The sequence below is a fragment of the Meles meles genome, chromosome 2, assembly GCF_922984935.1.
Source record: "Meles meles chromosome 2, mMelMel3.1 paternal haplotype, whole genome shotgun sequence".
Taxonomy (NCBI): domain Eukaryota; kingdom Metazoa; phylum Chordata; class Mammalia; order Carnivora; family Mustelidae; genus Meles; species Meles meles.
This window is the reverse complement of record NC_060067.1, coordinates 7206272-7222326: the sequence shown is the minus strand read 5'-3', so window position 1 is coordinate 7222326 and position 16055 is coordinate 7206272. Positions and strand designations below refer to the sequence as shown.

The window sequence follows — 16055 nt, the reverse complement described above, 5'->3', positions numbered from 1 at the left end:
ACCTTCACGACCCCCACCTACCTCCCAACTCCAACCAAATAAACTACTTTCCTTCCAGCAAAATTTCCAAAGTGAGCATCTTTGGACCACCAAATGCCCACAGCCATACCATGCAGGTAAACCCTTAAAACCAATTATTTCGTTTATTATGATAAACTCCTTTCACGCTTTTAGACTAAATAGTTGTAGACCATCTTCACCTTAAATAATACAATCCTTCTTTCTTAATACTCAGATGATTTTTTTTTTATCAAATGTTAGTAAGTTTCATCACGTAGGCCAAAAAGGCTTTTGAAACAGAATCCTGACAGGAATGAAGAGGACCCAGAAGCCTGAAAGTCACCGAATGTGGCTGAATTGACAAACACTTGCAATTTGTAAACATACCTTTAAATGACACTTTGTTCTTATTTTCCTAATTCATACCTGTAACTCTGAACTCCCGGGATAGTCACCATTCCAGAATTAATACCGGGAGCCACTGCAGAAGGATTGTGGGCAATGGGAGGGATTGCCACGCCCGGATTTCTAGTGTGATCCAGGCCGCCGTTGCTGCAGTCTCGGAGGCTTGTTGAAGGCACGGTTCTGGCGTGGCTCATCCCATTGTCGGGGAGACGGCTGACATTGGAAGTTCGACTGCCTTTTTCAACTTTTTCTCCATCCATTTTCGACCCTTTTATTTTAAATACTTTAGAATCTTTAATTTTGGGATCAGCATTGGGATCCTGACCATTAAGAAAATGTTAATAACATTAATGATCTGAAGAGATTGAAAAAGCACTCTTCTTATAAAGAATTTGTCAACGAAAGCAGAATTCCATAAATATCACCTTACTGTACCCCTGTTGTCTTCATTCTATCCATAGAATTAAAATTAAATGCAGGATTCTTGGTCACACATTTATTTTGAATAAAAATGCAATTCACAGGCTACCTGGCTAACTCAGTCGGTAGAGCATGCAACTCTTGATCTTAGGGATGTAAGTTCGAGCCCCATGTTGGGTGCAGAAATTACTTAAAAATAAAAAATCTCAAAAAAAACAGAAGAAATGCAGTTCACATTAGCTCTGAGATATGGATAGATATAATTAATATGATACATACATATATTAAATTTATATATATTTTTTAGTAGAAAACAATGTGAAAGAGGAATAAAGTATGCTCCTTTTTGTTCTTAAATATCTAAAGTACAAAAATTGAAATACAAAATTGAGAACTCCTTTCAGTGCACTTGAGAAAATGGGAGTGGGTTAGCAGTGGACTTGAATTACCTCACCAAGAACAGATTCTGGATAACCTACTTGCAAAAGTAAACTTTAAATAAATATCCAAATCTCAATTTTAAAATGCTCTATAAAAATTTTTATATGATATTTTTCACTCCTATCACTTAAGGGAAAAAATGGTATGTGCATGTGTTTGTGTCCATGTGACTATATGTGAGTACGTGTGTCTAAATGTTCTAGGATAAATGTGGTTTCCTGACAAGACCTGTTGTACAGTCTGATATACAGTAGGCACTCAATACATGATCTCTCAAGAGAGTTTTTTAAAAGGTAATGTCTAAGGAGAAGATAACATTTTTATAACTAATCTAAAAGTTAACGTGTTCAGCACCCAGAAAACTTTTATTCATCTTCATTTTTTAGCTCCAAAAATTTAAAGACAAATTAAATCTAAAACTTAACTTTGGAGCACCTGGGTGGCTCAGTCGGTTAAGCATCTGCCTTTGGCTCAGGTCATGATCCCAAGGTCTGCCTGCTCGGTGGGGAGCCTGCTTCTCCCTCTGCTCCTCCCGAACCCCCCCACCTTGTGCGCGCTCTCTCTCAAATACATAAATACATAAATAATCTTAAAAAGCCCAGCGTAACACACATTAACACATGGTGACTTACCTGCACCACAAGTGTTTTTCTCTCTTCACCTAAGGAATCATCTTTTTCCTTTTCCTTCTTTCTGTTCTGAGATTTTTTAGATAAAGAAATATTTCTGGCATCTTTCTGTACTTTCAACTGTAGCTCTTGAGAAAATCTACAAAAAATGCATTTGTCAACTTAATAAAATTGTATAAGACAGATAAATCTAGAAAAAATTCACTTTCAAGATACGTATTTTTAAAAATTGAGTATTAAGGAGCACCTGGGTGGCTCTGTCGGTTAAGCAACTGCTTTCTGCGAAGGTCATGATCCTGGAATCCCAGGGTTGAGCCCATGTCTGGCTCCCTGCTCAGAGGGGAGTTTACTTCTTCCTCTCCCCCTGCCCCATCCCCTGCTCCTTCAGTCTCTCTCACTCACTCACCCTCTCTTTCAAATAAATAAATAAAATCTTTTTAAAAAATTGAGTATTAAACTAGACTATAGGGGCACCTGGGTGGCTCAGTCAGTTAAAGCATCTGCCTTCGGCTCGGGTCATGACCCCAGGGGCCTGGGATGGGGTCCCACATTGGGTTCCCTGCTCAGCGGGGAGTCTGTTCTCCCTCTCTCCCCTGCGTGTGCGCTTTCTCAAATAAATAAATAAAATCTTTAAAAATTAAAAGAAAAGAAGAGGAACTGTGTGATTATTAGAAACACAAACTCAACTAGCCACTTCTTTCAGGGAACATTTTTAGTTGAGGAAAGACTGACAGAAAACCACTACCGTTATCAGACTTGGTGTATCATGCAGGCATTTTTTTTTAAATGAACAAAAGAAAACAACAGATATTTGTGTTAATGATAAAATTCTAATTTTTATGCAAAATTAGAATTCTGTTAAATTTGTGTCCACTACTGTGCCCTTAACAGAGTCCCAATAGTTAAAAAGACTTTTCTGAAGACAGAGAATGTGGCTTTTTGATACCATATAATGAAATACGTTATCCTTTTAAAGAGCTACATTATTTAACAAAACAGTATTTTCCAGGGGCGCCTGGGTGTCTCAGTGGGTTAAGGCCTCTGCCTTCGGCTCGGGTTATGGTCCCAGGGTCCTGGCATCGGGCTCTCTGCTCAGCGGGGAGCCTGCTTCCCCCCTCCTCTCCCTCTGCCTGCCTCTCTGCCTACTTGTGATCTCTGTCTGTCAAATAAATAAATAAAATCTTAAAAAAAATTAAAAAAATAAGAGGGCTATTAAAATACTCTTCCATTTCACAACTATATATCTGGTGAGGCCAAAGTATCTTCACATATCTCCATCCAAACAACATGTCGCCGCTAGCTGAATGCAAACGCAAACCTGAGAACCAGGTGTCTGTCATGAAGCTCCAGATTAAACAGATTTGCCCCGTCATTGCCGCTCATCTCCCTGTTTTTGGTTTTGTCACCGCCGCACTGACGCCAGCAGCCGGGACAGCACAAGAGGCCGTGCCAGCAGGTCTGGGGCAGCCACGTGTGGCCCAGCGAGGTCCCAGCACAGCAGTGGCAACAGTGTCATGGGACTGGGTGTGCTGAGAGGCCAGTGGCAACAGGAGACGGCGTGTTTGCAAACGCATCAGTAGTGGAGACGACGGCACCACACAGTTGGTCTGCAGCAACATACGGATCAGTAACCTGAGCGGTAGGTGTCACCCGCAGGAGCCAGAGAGAAAAGCATGAAGTGACTGTTTCATGAAAACCGAGATCCTGAACTTAGTGAATTCGGGGGACCATTCCTAGGAACTGCATAATCGCTAAGGGTGAATAGGGGGAAGGTGGTAAATACTGGAGATCCTATAAAAGCAGGTGGCTAAAGAAATAAGAAAATGCCCTTACGTTAACTCTGGGTTGGGGAACCCAGAAAACGTGAGTCAGTACTATACCTCTCAGCAAATCCGTCCTTATGAAAGAAATCATGATGGAGGAGTTCGGCACAGAAGGCTCTTTTGTCTGGGTCAATATGTAAGCATTTCTGGAAAAACAAGAAATATACACAGCTCATATCAATGAAAAAATGCCTACATTTAGATTTCTAAATATAGAAAAATAGAGAGCTGGGGCATCTGGGTAGCTCAGTCATTAAGCCTCTGCCTTCAGCTCAGGTCATGATCCCAGGGTCTTGGAATCTAGGCCTGCATGGGGTTCCCTGCTTAGTGGGGAGTCTGCTTCTCCCTCTCCCTCTGCCTCACCTGTCCCCCTCCCCCACTTTTGCTCCCTCTCTCTAATAAATAAAATCTTTGAAAGAAAAAAAAAAGAAAAATAGAAAATTGCTCTTTATAGTCAGCGAATTTTAAAAGCATATAATAAATGATAAAGAATAAAGAACAAATCTAGACAATGACCACCAATGGTTGCTAAATCACAAAAAGAAAGACTACCAGACATTTTATGTCTCTAGACGGAAACATACCAACTTCTGATGCCAAGAGTTAATCTGATTCTGATCAAGCTCTAGTTCTATTATGAGTTTATAAGAAATACAGGACAGAGAGGAACATATTAAACTATACTATGTATAAAATTCTAAGGGTCGGGGCGCCTGGGTGGCTCAGTGGGTTAAGCCTCTGCCTTCGGCTCAGGTCATGATCCCAGGGTCCTGGGATCGAGCCCCACATTGGGCTTTCTGCTCTGTAGGGAGCCTGCTTCCTCCTCTCTCTCTGCCTGCCTCTCTGCCTACTTGTGATCTCTGTCTGTCAAATAAATAAATTTTTTTTAAATCTTTAAGAAAAAAATTCTAAGGGTCAAACAACCTACTTTCTTTATCAAATAAATGGCAAGATTTAAATAAAAAAGAAAGGCATGAATATGAGCTTCTAAATTAAGGTATATCAACCAATTGTGATCTACAGACATCATGTAGACCCTAATTCAAACTATAAAAAGAAATTATGAGAAAATCAATGAAACTTTGAGCATTGGCAAGATGTTTTATAATATTGGGAAATTATCATGTATTTTTAAAATTTAAAGCCCTTGCAGAATGGAAAGGAAAGGGCCTGTTCTGTGTATATTATTGTGCTGGATACTTTATGCAGATTATTTTACTTTAATGCAGGTCTTGTTCTGATTTACTGGAACCACTTAATGTCATAAAAATGGAAGGAACTCCATAAATAGCTTTAAGTGAACAAGAAAAGTTCTACAAATAATTAAGGTATTTATAAGTGAAATAATATAGTATCTGGGATTTGGTTCAAAACACTACAGAAAACAAAGCTGAGGAAGGTGAAGATAGGTAAAAGGTTATCCAAAGGTTGGTAATTGCTGCAGCTGGAGGATAAGTACATGAAGGTTCATTATACTCCTATATTCTTTCTACTTTCTTTACTATATTTGAAATTTTCCATAACAAAATGTTTAAAAGTTATATAATTCTATAATAAGGGACATAAATTGAATAAAATTTTACTTGAATTCCCTTTAAATCTCTATAGACCTCATAAAGTTGGTCTTGATAAAAAATATTTTAATCTGCTTTAAGATTAGGTAGAAAAGTAGAAATTCTTCTGAGATCTTATAATAATTTTATAAGCATACTAAACTTTTTTTAATGAGTTATTTATAAAAATTTAAGAAGCAAAAAAATCTTGAGAAAGTATCATAGGATCCTAGTGTTTCAGATAAACTGTACTTACTTTATCAATACTTCAGGACAGTCCTAATAAACAAGAATTTTTTGAGCCAGCAGTTCCAAAGGTCCAGTGAGAACTTCCCTAACATTTTTCTCGAAGACAAGGCAAAGGTGATGACCTTTTAAGTTCGCTTCATTGAGCTTCCCAGGGAAGGGGCGCTTGGGAATACGACTCATATGGGCAAAAGCCTCCTTAACAAGGCAGTACAGGTCATGATCCTATGCCTTATATTTTAATATTTTGCTGCTTCTTTACCTTTCTTTTTATTTCCTTATCCTACTTTTCTTCTCTTTTCCATTTGTGTAGGCTTACATTTTAAGTGTTAAACATACTGTTGTGAAGATGTTTTCACGCTTAAAACATGCTAGAGAGCAACACTAAATGGTTTGGGTTTTTTAAAATATTATATTTATTTATTTGAAAGAGAAAGAGGTCACACCAGGCAGAGAGGCAGGCAGAGAGAGGGAGAAACAGGCTCCCCACTGAGCAGAGAGCCCGATGCGGGGCTCGATTCCAGGACCCTGAGATCATGACCTGAGCCGAAGGCAGAGGCTTAACCCACTGAGCCACCCAGGCGCCCCCACTAAATGGTTTCTTAAGCAAGTTTCTCAAGCCTTTCTCTCTAAGATCACGCGCCAAATTATTTAAATTCTTTCTTTACGTACAGAAATAAAAATCATGGGCACCTGGGTGGTTCGGTCAGTTAAGCATCTGCCTTCAGCTCAGGTCGTGATCCCAGGGTCGCGGGATCGAGTCTCATAGCAGGCTTCCTGCTCAGATTTCCTCTCCCTCTGCTACTACTTCTGTTTGTGCTCTCACTCTCAAATAAACAAATAAAATCTCTTTAAAAAAATTAAAATCAGGGGGCGCCTGGGTGGCTCAGTGGGTTAAAGCCTCTGCCTTCGGCTCAGGTCATGATCCCAGGGTCCTGGGATCGGGCCCCGCATCGGGCTCTCTGCTCTGCAGGGAGCCTGCTTCCTTCTTTCTCTCTGCCTGCCTCTCTGCCTAGTTGTGATTTCTCTCTGTCAAATAAAAAAAAAAAAAAAAAATTAAAATCAGTAGAAGGGCACTTGGCTGGCTCAGTCAACGCAGCATGTGACTCTTCATCTGGGGCTTGTGAGTTCAAGCTCCAAGTTGGGCTTAGAGCTCATTGGCCAGAAAAAAAAAAAAAAAAAAAAAGGCAGGGGTGCTGACCTCCTGGCTGGTTCAGTTGGTAGAGCATGTGTCTCTTGATCTCAGGGTCATGAGTTTGAGGCCCATGTCAGGGGTAGAGTTTACTTAAAATAAATTAATTAATTTAATTTAATCAATATTGAAATTGTTGACCTAAAAGATCAACTAGACAAGAAAAAGAGAAAACCAAGTCTCTATGATATAACTTCACTGTAAGAGAGTAAACAGTATGATTACCTTTGCTAAATCTATCACAACTTCAGAGAGTTTGGGATAACGTCTTTCAAGAGGTTCTGTTTCCTTGATTTCTGGCAACCTTACTCCAGCAAACACGGGATTTTTATAAAACAGCTCCTGATGTCTTGGAATTAGATTACCTGAAAGTGGGAACAGCACACATCTCTGTCGTTATACATCATGATAAAAAGAGCAAAGAAACAGGTAATGTGGAGCGGACAAGAGTAGAACATGGCTTATGGCCTTGGGGTGCTCTCAGCGCCCAAATCAACTGAAAACTGTGTTCTTATGGTGGGGGCACCTAGCAGTCTTCACAGTGGTGTTGACGCAGGTTAACTCAAGAAAATTAACATTCTTATCTCAACCAACTGATTTAGAAAATTCACAAGCTACTATATACAGACCTGAAATCATGAGGGAGCAGAGAAAAAGCACAAGAGCATTTTATAATTTTTTAGACATAAGTACCAACACTTCATTCCTAACAGAGCCTGAAGTGCTGTGCAAAACAAGGAAATTATATTAGTCATATGATCAGAATCTAATATAGATAAATCAGTTCTACCCTTTAAGTATTTAATTCTAAAATTCAAATTAAATTGTTTTAATTCTTTAAATTAAAACTGCTTTAAAATTTTAAAAATCTATTGATTTTATAACTGTGTCCAAGGTCTTTTGAGCACTTTTCTCTTTTTCTTCCATTTTGGTACCTAAGTTAATATAAAATATGAAAATTCTGCCGTGAGAACCTAGTGTATTGTTTACTGAACTTCTACCTGGGAAACTTAAAGTCCAGTTGTTAAATAACTCAAGTATTTTCCCATTATCTCCATTTTCCAAGTTCCATCACCCAACATAAAGCCGATATTTCAACAAACGTAAGAAGAATTTGATAGTCTAGCTTTAAGATTCTGTCCAAAGCACTAAGATTAAACTAGGACGTGTTCGTGTCTCTTGGTTTGAAGGTGAGGATGCCGGTGCTGGTCATATTGCACGGACGGCTTGCTAACCCAGAGAAAATAAATGATTGTTTGCATCCCCTACATGTGATACACTGAGTGCAAAAGTGCAAAGAAAATTCAGTCTTTGCTCTTTTCTCGGTGGGGAGTGCAAGAGGAGGGTGGAGGAGAGCATGAATAAGACTGTATGCCAGGTAAACCAATGCCAGACTGAGAATGAATTAATACGGATAGGTGAGATTTCCCCATTTGCTCCCTCCTGCCACCTAAAACACATAGCATCTTGAATATACCAACAACTTGTAAAACCAGTATGAGCAAAAACATAAGGGAAAAGCCTTGAAAATTTAAAATGCAAATGTATAATCTTACCTAAACACATCATAATATGATATAGCTGATCAATATCAGACTCTCCAGGAAAAAGGGGTTCCCCCATGAGCATTTCAGTTACCAGACAGCCAATGGCCCATACATCAACAGCCCTGGAATGAAAGCAATGTGGTATAAAATCCGGCATCCCACCAAGTTTCCTGTGACTGAATCTGTCCTGCATATTACTACTTGGTATTGAGAATAGTAGTAGTAAGCTTTAAATGACTCATAAAAATACATTTCCCTATAAACTTAAAGTACTAATTCCCAATTTTACCCAAGTCAGATTTCCAGGAACTTCAGTTATTTGACTTAAGAGGGAAAAGGCTTCTGGAAAGTCAAAGTCGTTATTACGTGTACTTTATTCTGGAAGTAAGCCTTCTGGGTTTTCATTCAGAGCCTATTTGTTCTTTGTTTACATGTAACTGTAGCAAGGTTGATCAGTCTGTTCCAACATACCCTGAAAACAGCGTATCAGAGGTTGCTGGAGACACATTCGGTAACAACAAAGAGAACTGATAGCTAACTGGGGAAAAATTAAAAAACCGTCTTAAAAATCAGTCAAAAGAATTTGAAGAAGAATATGCTGGTGTCATTAGCGTAGGGACAACTACCTTGAAATTCATTTTTTTTTTTAAGATTTTATTTATTTGACAGAAAGTGCAGAAGCAGGCAGAGCGTCAGGCAGAGGGAGAGAGAGAAACAGACGCTCCGCTGAGCAGGGAGCCCAACGACATGCTGTCCCAAGACCCCAGGATCATGACCTGAGCCAAAGGCAGAGGCTTAACCAGCTGAGACACCCAGGCATCGCTACCTTGAAATTTCTTAAGGTCATAGCTGAATTACAAAATGGTACAGGGACACCTGAGTGGCGCAGTCAGTTGGGCGTCCAAATCTTGATTTCACCTCAGGTCATGATCTCAGGGTGATGAGATCCAGCCCTGCACTGGACTCCATGCTCTGCACAGAATCTGCTTAAGACTCTCTCTTCCTCTGTCCCTCCCTTTCTCTAAAGTGAATAACTTCTAAAAAATAAAATGGTACAAAAGCTACAGTATAAAAAGAAAATGAGAACTCAGAGTAATCAAGAAAATATTAAATGATGTATGTACTGAAAACACAGAAAGTACAGCAAACATTTTGGGAAGATTTCTACCCAAAGCAGTAAGAGTCACCATCCCTTCTAATCTGAAGAGCTCATTTAGCAGGTACTTCATGTTTCAGAAACATTTCACTGAATTGTGTTTCTCCCCCCATCCTTGCCAACTCCAACTTGTCTCGTTCCGACGGTGTCAGACTTATCGGATCAATGTTCTAAATATATCTGTTTCCAACCCGCTGTACAAAACAGACCAGGTACTCACCTTTATTCCCTTACCTTTGAAATAAGTATGCTTTCTCCAACTCATTGCACAAAAGACATTTAAAGGGGAAGCACCAAAAAGAACAAGTCACCTTATAAAGCTCCCTAAATGCAAAAATTCCTTTCATTGTTAGACGGATCCTTTACTATATTAGAAACATATTCCATTTTATCAAGAAAAACTGTGTTAAATAGGCCCTCCTGGCTCCCCCATCCCCTCGTTGGTGTCTTACTTGCCATACTTGACATCACCGACCAATAGTTCTGGAGCTCTGTACCATCGGGTCGCCACATAATCAGTATAAACTTCCCCAGGGGCTGCCAATGTTCGCGCAAATCCAAAATCACATAATTTGACAACGCCAGACTGTGAGACTAATATATTCTCTGGCTTTATATCTCTATGTATGATCTAAGATGAAAAACAGAATATGACACATATGGGCACATCAAGTTAAGCAAATCACTTTTTGAGCACCTGCCATGTGTGGGTGTACTGTTTTTGTCCCTATCATGAATACAAATAAAAGCAAATGAAACTGTTCCCAGCTTTAAAGTAAATGGGACCTGGCTAGGCAAGAAAGGACACTTACGCTTGATATTTCACTTAAACAATCAAAGATATTAGATGAAATATTTGTTACTAGATACCAAGTCAATTGCTCGTTAATAAACGACTACTCTCAAGACGAACAGAGTAAGGCTATCATTGAAGACTAGAGTGATCATGGAAAATTTTTATGAAAGGGGTCGCTTCTAAGATATGTCTCTAATTCTGTGTGCAACCTGGATAAATATAGAAATGGAAGGACGATCTGAGTGAAGGAGAATAAAAGAGTGAAGACCAGGGGCACCTGGGTGTCTTGGGTGGTTGAACATCAGACTTGATTTCAGTTCAGGTCATGATCTCAGGGTTGTGGGATCCAGCCCTATGTCACACTCCCCACTCCGCGGGACTCTCCCTTTTCCTCTGTCTCACCTCCTCTTTCTCTTTCTCTCTCTCTCTCTCTTTCTCTCTCTTTCTCAAATAAGTAAATAGAGGCACCTGAGTGGCTCAGTCATTCAGTGGCTGCCTTTAGCTCAGGTCATGATCCCAGGGTCCTGGGATTGAGCCCCGCATCGGGCTCCCTGCTCAGCAGGAAGCCTGCTTCTCCCTCTCCCTCACCCCCTCCCCCGCTTGTGTTCCCTCTCTGTCTCTCTGTGTCAACTAAAGAAATAAAAAATCCTTAAAATCAATCAATCAATTTTTTTTTTAAAGAAAAATACTGAAGACAAAAATAGATCAGGAAACTCCAGGGAAATGTTTTCTTAGAGTAGAGGTTATGTACTAGGGAGGAAGACTGCCTCAACTGCCAGCCTGGGAAGTCCGAGTTTGTGCTAAGACTTCCCAGGGAAGGGGCGCCTGGGTGGCTCGGTTGTTGGGCTGTCTGCCTTCGGTTCAGGTGGTGGTCTCAGGGTCCCGGGATCAGCGTTGGGCTCCCTGATCAGTGAGAGGCTTGCTTCTCCCTCTTCCACTCCCCCTGCTTGTGTTCCTCTCTCACTGCCTATCTCTCTCTCTGTCAAATAAATAAGTAAAACCTTAAAAAAAAAAGACTTCCCAGAGAAGTGGGAACCCAATATGGTGTTGAAAGATGCTGGCCATAAACACACTAAATCAGAAAGAGGGACCAGAGGCCAGGAGAAGAGCAATGGGACAACTATAAGATGATAAGGGCCTAAACTAGGCTGATGTTCAGAGAGATGGAATGGAAGAGATACAATTTAGAAATATTCTCAATTAGAATCAAGAGAATTTAGGAAGTACTCTTAAACATTTTACTTAAACCTGGGAATCTAAAATAATGCTGGCTCCATCAAAAAAAGAAAAGTCTAGAAAAACTCAGCTTCACGGAGCAATCAGTAGTTTAGTTTTAGCCATATGGGCTTTTAGGTGGATTGCTGAGCACCCAACTGGAGGCATTCATCAGGCAGTTAGAAATGTAAAAAGGGTACAACAAGGTCAGTAGTTAAGATTTCTAAAGGAGAGACTATGGAAGTAGAAAACAGGAGGTTGGGAGACAATACCAAAAATTCTACAGCTAGGCAAAATAAATTATTAGGTCTCCTTCTCTAACATAAGTAAGCTTCATTTTGAAAATTTAAAAAATTTTTTTTTCTATTTTTTTCCTTACTTTTTTTTTTAAAGATTTTATTTTTATTTATTTGACAGACAGAGATCACAAGTAGGCAGAGAGGCAGGCAGAGAGAGAGGAGGAAGCAGGCTCCCCGCTGAGCAGAGAGCCTAACCCAGGACTCTGGATCATGACCTGAGCTGAAGGCAGAGATTTTAACCCACTGAGCCACCCAGCACCCCAAAAATATATTTATGTTTTAAAGGATTTTTTTAAACTGTTTCAGAGGACAAAAGCAACCTGCTACTGCTGAGCATTTTGCATAAGCTACCAACTTCTCGTACATCCTAGACATTCGTGGTGAGCTCACAGGTCAGCCCCACAGCTACTACTAGCATTTGTTATTTATAGAATCACACACATTTAAAAATATGGCAGAATCAATGTGTTGGGTTCTTTATTTTATACTATATTTACAAGTGTCATTTCACCTAGAGGAGCTTTTATATGATTCTCAAAGATATAAAATTAGGGGCGCCTAGGTGGCTCAGTCGTTAGGCATCTGCCTTCGGCTCAGGTCATGATCCCAGGATCCTGTGATGGAGCCCAGTGTCAAGCTCCCTGCTTGGCCGGAAGCCTGCTTCTCCCCCGCCCCCTGCTTGTGCTTTCTCTCTCTCTCTCTCTCTCTCTCTCTCGCTGTTTCTCTCTCTGTCAAATAAATAAAATCTTTTTGAAAAATTGATATAAAATTATTATGATAGACTATAGGGTAAGAGCAGGGATTTTCATACTTTACAACTAGGATAAGAGAATCTGAACTTAAAATTTGTGCATTTCAAAACAAGATGGGATCGGGAGGGAGACAAACCATAAGTGACTCTTAATCTCACAAAAAAAACTGAGGGTTGCTGGGGAGAGGGGGTAAGGGAGAGGGGGGTGGGGTTATGGACATTGGGGAGGGTATGTGCTATGGTGAGTGCTGTGAAGTGTGTAAACCTGGCGATTCACAGCCCTGTACACCTGGGGCTAATAATACATTATACGTTAATAAAAATATAAAAAATTTTTAAAAAAGAGAGAGAGATGAGGAATATGGATGAAAAAAATTGTGCATTTCACCCAGCAAATGTTACCTAGGGAAAAAAAAATAGCAAAACTCTAGTTTAATATTCATACCTGAATAATATTCATACATTCATATTCTAGTTTAACATTCATTTAATATTCAAAGTTGAAGTGTACGTATGTCTGCAACTTACTTTCAAATGCATAAATAAATAAGACAGGTTAATGGGTAAACAGATGGCTAATGCAAGTATAGCAAAATGTTAACAAGTATAGAATCCTTATGGTAATTATATGGGTGTTCATGTACACACTTTCAACTTTCAGTACAGCCTAAAATTTTTATAGTAAAATGTTGGGGGAAAGACTCCATGTTATTATGAAACATGAAAATTGGCAGTATCAAAGTAACATGTTCATTTCAATTACTTTATTGGTCAAACTTCAGCCTAGGCAAGTATCTCATTAAGTGATGGTATCTGGTAAGTTAACCATTGGCAAAATAATTATTTAAACTAAATACTTACATTGTGACTGTGACAAAATCCAATTCCATTAATAATCTGAAACAGATACTTTTGAACCAGTTGGTAGTCTAGTCCACTAGGAAAGAGCTCCAAGTCATCAAGAATTGTATGGTCAACAAATTCAAAGACCAGGTACCATCGTTTTTTTTTCTTACACACTTCCAACAAATTCACCAGATTTTCATGCCTCAGTTGCTGTTGTAAAACAAATGCAAAATTGTTTTTACAACATTGAATTATTTAGCAGTCACTAAAATCTTCGCATAAGAAAAACATATAAATAAAATTTATAAACAGTATAAATTGTTAAAAGTATATTCTGGTTTTTTTAATTATAGTCAAAAGACCATACTGCCCCATTCTCCTCTCAAAGAATACAATTAAACTGATGAGGAAAAAAAATGTAGCTCCATCTTTGATGAAACTAAGCAGGATCTATGACCCCTACCCACAACAAAAGGTGGGGCCGCCAAATGTAGTCAAGGTCAAACAGAAGTTTAGGAAGATACCAAGAGATCCCCTGTAGCTAAAAAGCTGGGGAGAGCACAGTAATCCAAAATTGGTGACATATCCTGAAAAGGAAAAAAAACAAAAACTCCTTATTCGATAAAACAGGAAACAAGATTCATGGGCTGTCAGTGAAAACAATCCTAGAACTGAATGGTACCAAAGAGCAGCAAGGAAGGGAGGCCTGAATAATCACACAAAAACTCATTTGCTGGAAGCAAATCTCTTGGTGAGGCCAAATGGAAAGCAAAACAACTCATTATGAACAAACCAGCAAATGCAAGGATAACAGAAGTCAATCCCACAAACCAGGATTGCATTGTAAGGAACATCATTGTGAACCATGGTGGATTCCTGCTAGCCTAGGACAAGATCACAGCTTCTCCCCCAAATGAAATAGTCCAGAAAGGGCTCACTTTGTTACAAAATAAGAAACAATTAAAAAGAAACCAATCCAGGATCTATTCAAAAATACTCTAAGAAAGAAATGGTGGTTGAATTACTCATCAGAAAATGTTGCCCCCATTAACGGGAAAGAAACTACAAGCACACAGCCCTGAAAACCTTCAACGAAATAATGATCCAGGAAATTTATACCCAACAAAACTGTCATTCACATAAACGATGACAATGAAAAATTTGGAACATGAACAGTGAATCCATTAGTTCAGAACTGAGTCTTAGACAAATGTGGACATCAGGGTCATAAAACAAAAAGTAAATATTTAAAACTTAATAAGGCACAAATGATATTACTAACAAATTTTGAAGAAAGAAGAAAAGATGCAAATAAGAGTGTATGTATGCTGATTTCCTTGTCAATGGGTCAAAATTATTTTCAAACTGAAATTTTAAATTACAAGGCCTAATTACAGGTTTCATGGTAAACACTAAAATAAATAAGATGTCTTTGAAAATCAAATGAGTATGTGGGAGAGAAAAGGAAACAGAAACATAATAATTAGTTTATAAAGGATCACATATATTACATAATGCTATAGTTATAAAAGTAACAAATTTTAAAAATAAAAATAAAAAACAGTAACAAATAATTACAAAAAATAATTTCCAATTTTTCAAAGGAAACATATCCAGTATTTTAAAAATAATTCAGAGAGTATATAGAAAAATACTTTTAAAGGTGTACTAAAACATCATATTATAAACAATAATAACCAATATTTACATACTCCTTACTATGTTCCAGACACTATTCCACTGCAAAAACCCTATGAAATAGGTACCATTATTATTTTATTTTACAGATGAGGAAATTAAAGCACACAGACGTTAAATAACCTATCCAAAGTCACACAGCAATAACTGCTAGAGGCAAGATTAGAACCCAGTGACTGGGGCCTCTGTCTTTTCCTGAAAACATTTCATTTTTGTTTAGTTCCTCCTTCATTTCCAGAATGTCTGCAAGGAAGCACACCCAGACCTGCAGCTGACTTGAATGCAGAATATTTAGATTTCTTATTCTTAACCACTAAGCCATACTAACTCTTTTTTTTTAAGATTTCATTTATTTATTTGAGTGAGAGAGAGAGCAGGAGGAGGGAAAAGGAGAAGCAGACTCCCCACTGAGCAGGGATCCCAATGCAGGTCTTGATCCTGGGACTCTGGGATCATGCCCTGAGCTGAAGGCAGATGCTTAACCAACTGAGCCACACAGGCACCCCCATACTGACTCTAAAAGTGGAAAAAAATGAAAACTAAGACTGTGCTTATCTCTCACATCATAACTATAAATGGGCTAAACTCGCCTATTAAAAGATTCCGGATTGAATCACAAAGCACTTTCCCAATATATCACTGGTTAAGTGAATTAAGGTATATCCATACAATGAAATAAACTGCAGCAATTAAAAAGAAAAACGTAGGGGCACCTGGGTATTTTAGTTGGTTAAGCGTCTGCCTTTGGCTCAGGTCATGATCTCAGGGTCCTGGGATTGAGCCCCACATTGGGTTCTTTGATCAGTGGGGAGTCTGCCTCCCCCACCGCTTGTGCTCTCTTTCTTCCTTTTTTCTTTTTTTTTTTTTTTTTTAAGATTTTACTTATTTATTTGACAGAGACACAGCAAGAGAGGGAACACAAGCAGGGCGACTGGGAGAGGACGAAGCAGGCTCTCCACTGAGCGGGCAGCCCAATGCGGGGCTTGACCCCAGGACCCAGGGATCATGACCTGAACAGAAGGCAGACGCTTAAGGACT

At 39.0% G+C, this 16055-nt stretch overlaps 1 protein-coding gene across 1 annotated transcript in view; it reads right to left on the bottom strand.

Moving 5' to 3' along the window:
• CDKL2 (cyclin dependent kinase like 2) overlaps nt 1-16055 on the bottom strand; it is a 47616-nt gene that overhangs the window by 12552 nt on the left and 19009 nt on the right. Inside the window, exons 3-9 of the mRNA XM_045998293.1 lie at nt 13335-13529; nt 9865-10043; nt 8266-8378; nt 6935-7074; nt 3776-3864; nt 1899-2034; nt 427-725 (exon numbers count right to left, since the gene is read on the bottom strand). Of these exons, the coding sequence (XP_045854249.1) occupies nt 427-725; nt 1899-2034; nt 3776-3864; nt 6935-7074; nt 8266-8378; nt 9865-10043; nt 13335-13529 (1151 nt within the window). The remainder of the gene's footprint in view (nt 1-426; nt 726-1898; nt 2035-3775; nt 3865-6934; nt 7075-8265; nt 8379-9864; nt 10044-13334; nt 13530-16055) is intronic.